This window comes from Eriocheir sinensis, chromosome 8 (genome assembly GCF_024679095.1).
Source record: "Eriocheir sinensis breed Jianghai 21 chromosome 8, ASM2467909v1, whole genome shotgun sequence".
Classification (NCBI taxonomy): domain Eukaryota; kingdom Metazoa; phylum Arthropoda; class Malacostraca; order Decapoda; family Varunidae; genus Eriocheir; species Eriocheir sinensis.
The window spans coordinates 9,757,441-9,769,585 of NC_066516.1; the positions used below are offsets into that span (position 1 = coordinate 9,757,441).

At 45.7% G+C, this 12,145-nt stretch overlaps 1 protein-coding gene across 2 annotated transcripts in view; it reads left to right on the plus strand.

Annotated features, from left to right (window-relative positions):
• The window catches only part of LOC126995485 (cartilage oligomeric matrix protein-like), a 50,978-nt gene extending 39,097 nt beyond the window's left edge, over positions 1 to 11,881 (plus strand). For both annotated transcript variants that reach the window (XM_050855065.1, XM_050855066.1), the window contains 13 exons: positions 1,760 to 1,915; positions 2,510 to 2,730; positions 3,105 to 3,326; positions 3,550 to 3,702; positions 4,109 to 4,321; positions 4,688 to 4,856; positions 5,633 to 5,810; positions 6,424 to 6,705; positions 8,081 to 8,202; positions 8,348 to 8,435; positions 8,545 to 8,728; positions 9,229 to 9,466; positions 9,911 to 11,881. In XM_050855065.1, the coding sequence (XP_050711022.1) occupies positions 1,760 to 1,915; positions 2,510 to 2,730; positions 3,105 to 3,326; positions 3,550 to 3,702; positions 4,109 to 4,321; positions 4,688 to 4,856; positions 5,633 to 5,810; positions 6,424 to 6,705; positions 8,081 to 8,202; positions 8,348 to 8,435; positions 8,545 to 8,728; positions 9,229 to 9,466; positions 9,911 to 10,005 (2,321 nt within the window). In that variant the 3' untranslated portion in view covers positions 10,006 to 11,881. The remainder of the gene's footprint in view (positions 1 to 1,759; positions 1,916 to 2,509; positions 2,731 to 3,104; positions 3,327 to 3,549; positions 3,703 to 4,108; positions 4,322 to 4,687; positions 4,857 to 5,632; positions 5,811 to 6,423; positions 6,706 to 8,080; positions 8,203 to 8,347; positions 8,436 to 8,544; positions 8,729 to 9,228; positions 9,467 to 9,910) is intronic.
• Positions 11,882 to 12,145: the final 264 nt, after the last annotated feature.

Consider the following 12,145-nt stretch of genomic DNA (forward strand, 5'->3'; position numbering starts at 1 on the left):
GATTCTTGCTTGGAATGTTTCAAGAATATTCTGTTAGGAGTCCCTCAATGTTCTGTTTAGAGACATCCGTTGGATTCGTCCTTTCCCTGGCTTTCTTGCTTGGTGGCTGGAAGTAACGCCGTTCACTAATCGGTGAAGTCCATCCTAATTTGGATATGTTCAACCTGCCTCCTGCCGCTCGTTAACAACCGCAGGGAAGGCTGACTAAGAGCCCTCATTGTGTTTCAAAGCTTCTCTGGTCGGTGCAACGTGACTGAAGCATCGCCTGGGCTTCACTCACGTTAGCGGTCGTGGTCCAGCAAACTTTCGGTGAGGTTCCTGTACCTTGATAGTTTATTAGTGATGGAATGCTGAGTAGAATGCTGTGAACTTAGTAAAATTTGGTGAATCGAAATTCTAGTTTTTGTTCAACATCCTCATAGCTTAGGCGCTTTGGGCATTGCGAAGAACCAGGATGTATTCCATTTGCATGACTCGTGAACAGGGCTCAGCCCAGGCCAGGAGACACCTGGCAAATGGGAAGCCTTGAACACGAAATAATTCCCTCCCAGATCGCATGTTGATAGATTTATTTTCTAACGTTTTATTTTTATTTTACCTATTTTTGGAGAGGACTTCATATGATCATTTAAGGAAGTAACTTCAAGTGCACTGTCATACAAAGCCTTTTCCATTTTTTGTATTCATCTGTCCTTTATATATATATATATATATATATATATATATATATATATATATATATATATATATATATATATATATATATATATATATATATATATATATATATATATATATATATATTATCAGAGTAGCTTTTTTTAAGTCACATTTTCTCACCTGTTTTTCATGCTTCCCTTTGCTCTCCACACCTGCACTGCCATTGTTCTGCACCATCAGTAGCTGCCCAATCCTTGATGTTTTGTGCAAAACATGACCTGCTTAATACCATTTATGCTTCATAGTAGATAAAATGTCTAATTTTGATTTACTCATCACACGTATTCTTTTCTTCTTGTGCTATATTACCTCGATATTTGCTAATACTCATGATCTGTTATTCTATTCTACTTCCAGCTTCTTATTGATGAAATGAGATTAGTAAAATTGAAATGAAAAAGAAAGCTTTTTCTATCTTTTTTTTTTTCTCCCAACTTGCGTCACGTGTCATTTTTGGTGAAGCGAAATCTCCGACCTTGTCTTCCGTTGACTCTAGATTCCTTAAAGTTCTTGGTGGATGACTCATAGCTTTAATTCTTCATTAGTTATTATCTTTATTTGTAATATCTGACTTTTCATTAGTTTTGTTGGTGACAGCAACTTGGTGTGTGTGTGTGTGTGTGTGTGTGTGTGTGTGTGTGTGTGTGTGTGTGTGTGTGCTTGACTTTTTCTCATGATTATTTTCTGGGAAAATTCCCTTTTATTTGAACACAAATCGTTTATGTCGTCAGTAAAACGTGTGTGACAATGCAAATAGTATGCAAATGCTTATGAATTATTCTTATAAATAACGAGGAACGTGGAGAGGGAGACTTGTACTCCCGGTATATATAAACACACGTGTCACTGCTCGAGGAGAGCTGGGACTCATGGACACGGCTGATGCATCGTTACTCTAATTTAGTCTCAGATACGTTGTTATTTTTTAGCCACATTATTAGTTTTGCAAGGCTCTGCGGGTATTTGCATGGAGTGTAGGTGTCATGGCCCTGGGGCGGCCTTGGCCACAGTACTAATGGCGTGGTGCGTCGTGGCACAGAGGTGGACCCCTGCTCGCCTAACCCTTGCTTCCCCGGCGTGGACTGTTACCGGGGGCCCGAGGGCGCGCGATGTGGGGCGTGTCCCAGGAACTACGTGGGCGACGGATACAGTTGCGTCCCCGGCACCACCTGCGCCGACCAGCCCTGTGCCCGAGGTGAGTCCCGCCCCGGCACTGACCTTCACCTTTATTCTTTTACTCTTTACTTACTTTACACACTTTATCCTCTCAACTTAATCCCAATTTGCCTTCAGGATGATGTAGAGTTTATCTTTATTCCTTTACGCTGCACACTCTCACTTCAGTTTCTAAACCCTGGATTTGCCTCAGCGAAGATCTAAGAGTTCAGTAGGATCAGCAGAGGTCCCATCAGACTCTCACCACTCATATAAATTGTTGTTGATGGATGGACGAGACTGCTTTGTTTTTGTTTTTGAGGTGTTTTATGTGTACTTACATCATATATTGTTCCTTCAATAAGTTTTAGGAAGGATATCATAATACCGTTTATATAAATTTTCAGTATTCCGTCCGATGAGGAAACAAGTTGCTTACAATGAAAATAAGACAGTCCAAGCCTTGGCCACTTACGTATTTTTCCCTGTTGTCACATTCGTTTAAATTAATTGAGGGCAAACACGTGTGAATAATAAGTGAGAGAAAAAAAAATATTCCGAACCTTCAAGTTCATTTTATGGCAGAACATTGTCCATGCTTACCTTCCTCACTCTCCCGCCCTTAATTCCACAGGCGTGCGCTGCGTCGACATGGTTGATGGCTACCGGTGCGGCCCGTGCCCCATCGGCCAGACGGGGGACGGACGCACCTGCACCTATGTGAACGCGTGCGACCCCAACCCTTGCTACCCGGGCGTCCAGTGCGGCAACATCAACAGCGAGCCTTTCTTCCGCTGCGGCCCCTGCCCCCCAGGCCTCACTGGCAACGGGGAGAAGTGCGACGACATTGATGAGGTGAGGAAAAATCGTCTTGAGTTTTGAGAAGACATACTAGGCGTGGTTCACCGCTATGCTGTCCAAATTCCTCATGTAAGAGTTATCCAGCATCTCCATTATTTTATCCCTTTCACTAGATAGATTATTTATTCACAACAAGTTTCTGAAGATAGCTAACCACGCAAAACAGCTACAAGCCTGTTTTTTTTATGGCAGAGTAATCATGGTATGACGTAAAGATACGTCACTGGATTGAAGAGGTTACTCACCAAACTTAATTTCACAGGAGTTTCATGACATTCATTCTGTTGCCTGGTTCAATACATATTTCCTACACAATAGGAAAGGATTTTATGAGCACCTCCTAATCCCTTCATTCCCTTCCTCTAAAGTGTGACCTGGCGGGGCCGTGTGACCCGCGTGTGAGGTGCACCAATTTGTCGCCTGGATTCAGGTGCGAGGGCTGCCCGCCGGGCTTCACGGGCTCTATGGGTCTGCAGGGCATCGGCATAGACTTTGCTCGCCAGAATCGACAGCGCTGCTACGACCTCGACGAGTGTAACGACGGCAGGAACGGCGGCTGCGTCGACAACTCCCAGTGTATCAATACTGAGGTGAGGCTCCCGGCGCGGCGTGTCACTAGTGTGCTACTTTGTCACGGTATCCCCCCCCCCCCCCCATACACACACACACACACACATTTGCATTCCTAACGTAAATACTCATGCTAATGAATAAGATGGAAACAAAGAATCATTACATAAAAACGTGAAGGCAGACTAGAAGAATACTTTAAAGTATGATTGATTTTGGAGTAATGGAGGCGTCGTGTTGCAGGGTTCATACTACTGCGGCCAGTGCAGGGCAGGTTTCGTGGGCAACCAGACGTCCGGCTGCCGCAACGGGACTGGCCTGTGCCCCGACGGCAGGCAGTGTGACGTCAACGCGGACTGTGTGAAGCCGTTCGGCCTCGACAGGTACACGTGCAAGGTGAGTGACCCCCAAACGTCCGGTCACAATGAAAGGTTTTTGACTGTGACTCCTCTGCGTGACTCAAGGAAATATAGCTGGAAGTCTAATTGAGATTTATTTCCTTTTCTTTTAATTAAACGGTAATTAATTATTTCATGGGCAGCTGCAGATGTTTTATCATTTAAAAATTCTCCTCTTTTATCGACCATCGTGCTGACTTTGATTATATAACTTTTTATCTTCTACTTAGCTTCAATCATTTTGTATTTTTGTATCTTTAAAAGATGTAATGAATTATGAGAGGTGGATATGGAAGAAACAAGAGGGAGGTGAGGAGAGAGGAAGGAATTATTTTATTTTTAGCGTCTTGCATAAATAGTCTGCTGCTGTGGTTGTGGGCGTCATCACAGTGTTTGTGTTTCAGTGTAAGGTTGGGTGGGCCGGCGACGGCCAGACTTGCGGCCCCGATCGTGACCTGGACGGATGGCCAGACTTCGACCTGGGCTGCAGCGATCGTCGGTGCCGCCAGGACAACTGCGTCATCACCCCCAACTCCGGCCAGGAAGACTCCGACGGGGATAACATTGGCGACGCCTGCGACGACGACGCAGACAACGACGGCATCCCCAACAGCCCGGTGAGTAGCTGGCAGACATGGGGACACGGGTGTAGTCAGGGAGTAGAAACATTAGCTAGTGGATGGGTCGTGCCGGCATTATGATAGCATTTAGTGCCCGGTCCAGGCCACACACTCTGGAGAAGGAACACAACCTCCGACTAATACACAGTGCCCATTCACCGCTGGGTGGACAGGAGGTACGGATAAGAGTGCCCAGCCGTCTCCACTCCGCCCGGGAATCGAACCCGGGACCTCTTTGTTTGTTTGCATTACGGAGCCCCATACGTGTGTGTGTGTGTGTGTGTGTGTGTGTGTGTGTGTGTGTGTGTGTGTGTGTGTGTGTTCAAAACTTGCTACCAGTTACATTTCCACCCTTTCCCTCAGGACAACTGCCCGCTGGTGTCTAACCCCGACCAATCCGACACCGACCCGGACGGCGCGGACAAGCAGGGCGACGCGTGTGACAACTGCCCGACCATCCCCAACCTGGACCAAGAGGACAACGACAAGGACGGGATCGGCGACGCCTGCGATCCCGACATTGATAACGATGGTAAGCGGCAAGGGGGAGCGAGGCAAGGAGGACAAGGAGGAGGAGGAGGAGGAGGGTGAAACATGGCAGCACGTTGTATATATGAAGGGAAAGGAAATCATGTGAATAACCCATTTCAGGAGCTGGGATGTGTAGGCCGTCTGACCCGTTGTCTCCTTGTATCCTTGTGTGTCGCGTCGTAATTATGATTTGTTTAGTCGAGAGGTGCCTCACACATGTTTATTTTTATTAGGACGAGGAGGAAGAGAAGGAAGAGGAGGAGGAGGAGGAGGAGGAGGAGGAGGAGGAGGAGGAGGAGGAGGAGGAGGAGGAGGAGGAGGAGGAGGAGGAGGAGAAGGAGGAGGGGGAGGAGGAGGAGGAGGAGGAGGAAGAGGAGGAGGAGGAAGAGGAGGAGGCGGAGATAATGGTCGAATAATGCTGAAGGAGACATAGGGGAGAGAGGAAAGATACTTTTAGGCATATCGAACTACGGAGAAGAGAAATCCCCGAGAGATAAATTTGCTTGATAAACTGTAGCTTGGGAGAGGATAATGAAGGTGAATCAAAGGAACAAGGAGAGTCAAGGAAAGATGAGAAAATAATGGATTTTAATAATTCAGTTCGATATGACGATATATATTATCGTACCATGTTTATTGAGGAAACAGAAGATCATCAGGTGAGGGAAAGCAGATAAAGGTCTGTTCAAAAGAGTCCTATGAAGGATATTATATTGAATCAATTAGAGGTGATCGAGCCATCTCCACATGTCACCATCACGCGTGTTCCCTCCACAGGCATCCTCAACAGGAAAGACAACTGCCCCCACACCCCCAACCCTGACCAGGCGGACACTGATAGGGACGGCCTGGGCGACGCCTGTGACAACTGCCCCAAAGTCAGAAACCCCCTGCAGGAGGACAGCGACAAGGATCTGGTGGGCGACGCCTGTGACAGCAACGATGACTATGATAAGTAAGTGAGAGAGTGTGTGTGTGCATGGATGGAGATGCTGGTGGGGTGGTAAGGGTGGCGGCATGCAGTGTGTGGAGGAGTTCGTGCTTTGGTGTATGGTGCAGTAGATGAGTAAATGTGGCAAGCAAGGAGGAGTTGTCCCGATCTTTTTTTTTTTACATATCAGCCTATAGCGCCGGTAGGGTTTCTTCAGGGGCCTGGTGGTCGGCCCAAGCCCGTCAAGGCGCAGGCAATTTTTATATTGGCGCCATTTATGCTTGGCTCATGCTGTCCCCCGGAACTCATTCTTGATTCACTGGATGGTTTCTTCTAGAGTCCGGGTTGATGGGTGGTCTTCAGGACAGCATGTGGGTAGTCTTAGGCCACTCGGCGGTGACTGAAAAATCCCAGGTGGTAGCGTGGGGATTCGAATCGACGTTGTCCATGGCGTGATGAATGCTGGCCCCACACGCTAACCACTCAGCCACCGCCTACCCTAATATGTAATATGCTTTGTGTCTAGTAAGGGGATCAATGCATGTTCCCCGTGTGGATGGTGTGAACGGTGGGGAGCATTACAGAGATGGCATGGCATCTTACGTTACCTCCATAATACGAACGTTTCACCTTGCAGGGACGGCGTCCAGAACAACCTCGACAACTGCCCGGACGTGATCAACAGCGACCAACACGACTCAGACGATGACGGCCTCGGCGACGAGTGTGATCCCGACGCGGACAACGACGGGATCCCCAACCAGATCGACAACTGCCACCTCGTCTATAACCCCGACCAGCGTGACTCCAACAACAACGGGCAGGGCGATGCGTGTGACGGGGACGCCGACATGGACAAGGTGCAGGACTTCCTTGATAACTGCCCCAACAACTCCAAGATCTACGCCACGGACTTCAGGTGAGTTTGGGAATTTTAGGTGAGCTTTGGTACTTTAGGTGAGCTTTGGGACTTCAGGGGAGCTTTGGGACTTCAGGGGAGCTTTGGTACTCCTGGGGAGCCTTGGGACTTCAGGGGAGCTTTGGGATTTTAGGGAAGCTTTGGTATACATCAGGGGAGCTTTGGGACTTCAGGGAAGCTTTGGGACTTCAGGGAAGCTTTGGTACTTCAGGGGAGTTTTGGGACCTCAGGGGAGCTTTGGTACTTCAGGGAAGCTTTGGTACTTCAGGGGAGCTTTGGTACTTCAGGGGAGCTTTGATACTTCAGGGGAGCTTTGGTACTTCAGGGAGCTTTGGTATTTCAGGGGAGCTTTGATACTTCAGGGGAGCTTTGATACTTCAGGGGAGCTTTGGGACTTCAGGGGAGCTTTGATACTTTAGGGAAGCTTTGGTATACTTCAGGGGAGCTTTGGGACTTCAGGGAAGCTTTGGTACTTCAGGGGAGTTTTGGGACCTCAGGGGAGCTTTGGTACTTCAGGGAAGCTTCGGTACTTCAGGAGAGCTTTGGTACTTCAGGGGAGCTTTGATACTTCAGGGGAGCTTTGGTACTTCAGGGTGCTTTGGGATTTCAGGGGAGCTTTGGGACTTTAGGGAAGCTTTGGTATACTTCAGGGGAGCTTTGGGACTTTAGGTGAGCTTTGGTACTTCAGGGGAGCTTTGGGACCTCAGGGGAGCTTTGGTACTTCAGGGAACCTTTGGGACTTTAGGTGAGCTTTGGTACTTCAGGGGAGCTTTAGGACTTTAGGTGAGCTTTGGTACTTCAGGGGAGCTTTGGGACGGTAGGTGAGCTTTGGTACTTCAGGGGAGCTTAGGGATTTTAGGGGACCTTTGGGACTTTAGGTGAGCTTTGGAACTTCAGAGGAGCTTTGGGACTTTAAACGAATTTTGGAACTTAAGTGCATAGTTTTGGGACTTCAGGTGAATTTTGGAACTTTAGGTGAGTTTTGGGACTTCAGGTGAGTTTTGGCGATGTGAAGAAAGGATGTGCAGGGGTAGAGTGGGAGTTCTTCTGTGGAATGAGAGAGGGCAATGCCATGTCAGATAACTAATTACTTCTTATATGAATGAGATATTAATCGTTATTTGCAATTTTTTTTTAGTGAATTGTGCCTCCACTCGACCCCCTTAACATTTAAACCAGTCTGCTCTCGCAATCACAAGTCTCATATTCCAGTCATGTGATACAGTCTTCTAAATCTAAGTTTCTATTCTTCAATCGGTTTTCTTCCCCCATCTCAGTACGTATTATTCCTCTTGACAAAGTTTTTTTCTTAATGCTACAATACGCATAAAAATATCTATTAATATCTTGATCTTCCCCACGTTCCCCCATCCAGGACCTACCAGACGGTGGTGTTGGATCCTGAAGGCGACTCCCAGATCGACCCCAACTGGGTGATCTACAACAAGGGCGCCGAGATTGTCCAGACGATGAACTCCGACCCTGGGCTGGCCGTGGGTGAGTGTGTGTGTGTGTGTGTGTGTGTGTGTGTGTGTGTGTGTGTGTGTGTGTGTGTGTATTTGAGAGAGAGAGAGAGAGAGATGAGAATAAAATAGGAATGGAATGAAATAAGACTGACCCCCCCCTCTCCCCCTATTCGCAGGTTTCCACAGGTTTGGCGGAGTGGACTTCGAGGGAACCTTCTTCGTGGACACTGAGATCGATGATGACTACGTAGGATTCATATTTAGGTGAGAGACGATCGGAGATGACAACTATGACTCGATACATGCGAATAAATGGTAATGTAGCAAATGAAAGGATGACCGACTGACTTTTCCTTCTCTTCCCCCTCCTCAGTTACCAGGACAACTCTCGCTTCTACACCGTGATGTGGAAGAAGAACACGCAGACGTACTGGCAAGCGACTCCCTTCCGCGCCGTGGCCGAGCCTGGCATCCAACTGAAGCTGGTCAACTCCTCCACCGGGCCCGGCCAGATGATGAGGAACTCTCTCTGGCACACGGGCGATACTGAGAACCAGGTGAGTGGGTGTGGAGGCCTCGAGTGAAGGTTCCTTAGGTGCGTGATTGATTAGGCTGTGAATGAAAGTGTACCTCTACCTTTTTATCTGATCACGGGACAATCTTATCAGTGTCATTCGAAGTGTTTTCTTATTCTTTTGTGGTGTGGACATTTGCCTTCCATACAAACAAGCTACACATTTAGGGACATTGGATTTTAGACTGTTTACTAAAAGAGTGACTTGGGTGGAGGGTGCATGGCGATCATCACTTGGGTTTTGGATATCTTCGAGTTTATTTTTTAAGGTATTGTGTTGCAGACGAATATTAAAACTGAACAAAAAAATATTGATGTAATTCTGAACACAGACACTACCTAATTATGAGTTGTGATGTACGGCAGATAAAGAAGAACGTGTGGCGGATAGTGAGATTATGATATAGAAGGGGGTGAGCACGTCTCTGTACAGGAAACTTCTTTGACCAGCTTAAGTATATCCCTCTGTGCCTCTTCCTACAGGTTAAGCTACTGTGGAAGGACCCCCGCAACGTCGGCTGGAAGGAGAAGACCGCCTACCGCTGGCTGCTGCTCCACCGCCCCAAGATCGGTCTCATCCGCCTCCGTATCTTCGAGGGCGAGACTATGGTGGCTGACTCCGGCAACATCTTCGACGACCATCTCAAGGGCGGCCGTCTTGGGGTCTTCTGCTTCTCTCAAGAAATGATCATTTGGTCTGACCTTGTGTACCGCTGCAACGGTGAGTCAAAAAGTCGCTTCTTCCCTCTTCAGCTGCCCCGTGTTAGTTCTCCGTCCCTGAGAATTTTTCCTTCAGTTCGTAGGATGTCGTTTTGGTTTGTCAAACTATAAGCAGATATCACTGTCTTGTCTGAAGAATATTAGTGCTTTCTCATGATATGCTAACATTACTTGATCGAAAGTAACATCATGCTTTTTTTTTGTTTCATTAAGTTTGTCACTTAAAAAAAAGGTTCATTTGGATTTGAATAGGTAAACTAAATATCAATGGTGGTACGTTTCTGGTATTTTCACGTCTCATGTTTTAAGTACAACAAATTATTATTCTTTTGAAATTGATACTTGCCCAACATTTTGAGTTACCACATGGAGGATATTCCTTTCCCCAGCAGGTTACTCCCCATGCTTCAAAACACCTTATTCATCAGAATTCATGTTTCCCCAGACCATGTTCCCGAGGCCATCTACAACCAGCTGTCGCCCGAGAAGCGGCGCCTCGTCTACATTGACGTGAGCCGCCCCGTGCCCAACGGCTTGTAGGACTCCGGCACCGACGAGGACACAGCCTGGCCGCCCTGTGCAAACATTCTGAAAGTCCACAAGCTTTTAGGGTTTTTATTTGTGTTAATTTTTACATCATAATTCAAAATGTATCGTTAACTCTTTAGTATGTATATTTGAAAGTTTATCGAGTGTGTCACAAAATTGGGCCAGTTTTCAAGAGCAGTCATCATGTCTAGCACAGTGCTGGTGAATCAGTGCCAGACGCGTCCTCATGACGGGTGCTTAGCTTTCCTGAACACCGCTTTCTTTTAGGGTGGAAATGTTTGACAGTGGAGGCGAGGATAGGTCAGAACATAATGTACTGAGTAGGTACTGAGGGGAGCTACCTCAGATGACTTTGCTGTTACACACGAGCTCGAGTTGGCGTAGGGATGACCTGTTCTGAGGGGCGACACAAAGTTCCGTGACTTAAAGGACTTTTCTTCTTTCAATTTTTTTCGTTTTCCGCCAGCAACAAGTGCACAATTGGAGTCCGGGTTCACCAGCTTTATAGCTTAATAAGGCCATGATGAAGGCAGAGATGCGGGCTGGTATTCATTAGTCCTGTCTGTCCACTTGCTGATAGTTACCATAAGCCGCCAGTGAAAGCGGAGCAGCGATCAGCACTACAGCTCGCTTGTAATAAACCTTTTCGCCACTGGCTTCACCATATGAGAGCTACAGTTGATAAGATGACATAATATCCCTACACTTTATCTGATTACCGGACTTTCTCGTGCATTTGCTGTTTTCTTTTCGGCTTCAACCAATGATTAGTTCCTAAGGTGACTCCAGGACCTTTCCACACCTGTTCACTGACATCATTACGAGGACCCTTGCTCGCTGCCCCCGCCGGCCTGTCGAGTCCAAATTCTCCATGGTCTGTAGCAAGGTCTAGAGATCCTGGTCTGTAGATCCTGCGGCCAGAGTGGTTTAAGTCGTAAATTGGACGACACGCTATACATAGTAGTGGTGGTAGATTATATTATTGGTACATTATTATTGTTATTATTATTATTATTATTATTATTATTATTGTTATTATTATTATTATTATTATTATTATTATTATTATTATTATTATTATTATTATTATTATTATTATTATTATTATTATTATTATTATTATTATTATTATTATTATTATTATCATTATTACAATTATTATTATTATTTAAATTACTATTGTATTATCATTATCATCATTATCATTATAAGTTTTATCAGTAATATTTTTTTTTCCAATGTCATGACAAGCTAAATCCCAAGTTATCAGGAAGAGTTATTGACTATCTTTGTACATATTCTTTCCCCTAAGGTACGTAGTAACGTTAACAAAGTTCACTGGGTAGCGGCGCCCAGGACAGGCCACGAGCCGGCTGGCGGCGCACAAGGAAAAAGTTTGCTGTTTTCACTGTGGCTGGTTTTATAGTTTTTTTTCTTTTTTTTAATAAATAAAGAATGAACATATGTTACAAAATAAGTTAAGTTTTATCTTAGCGTAGCTTTTAGTTTCGACTTACATAAGTATATATATGAATGGCTTTTTGATATCTTCTTTAGATGATTAAATTTTACTTTCAATTATTCTTTAATCAGCGCTATTTACATTATGCAGAGTAACAGTGCCGGTGCTTGAAGTGACGTGTTCCTTTTCCTATCACCTTCTCTATGACGTCCGAATACAATACTCATTTTTATAATTAACAATCAACAGTGACCAGTACACGGCACACCAAGGAAGTGTATTAACCTTACCGGCGGCTGCTGACCACGGTAGCGTCACGTTCTTCTCATCCTTTACTTGAATGTCGTTTATCATAACTTCCATTCTCCATTATCGAAAAATATTTCAATAAAAATTGTATAAAAATCATGTTTCATGGCCTGGCTGCATGGTCGTGGGGGTGTGACTCTCCCACTTCTTAACTTCCACTTACTAAAATCAGTGTCACACTGGATGTTTTCCTCGCTCATCTCTTATTGAGCTGTGTGTGTGTGTGTGTGTGTGTGTGTGTGTGTGTGTGTGTGTGTGTGCTGTAAAAGTTGGATGGGTGGTTATGTAATATACATTTCGAACAAGTGATCAACGAGCAAAGCGTTGAACGTATACTCTAAAAGGCAATGACTCCTTTAG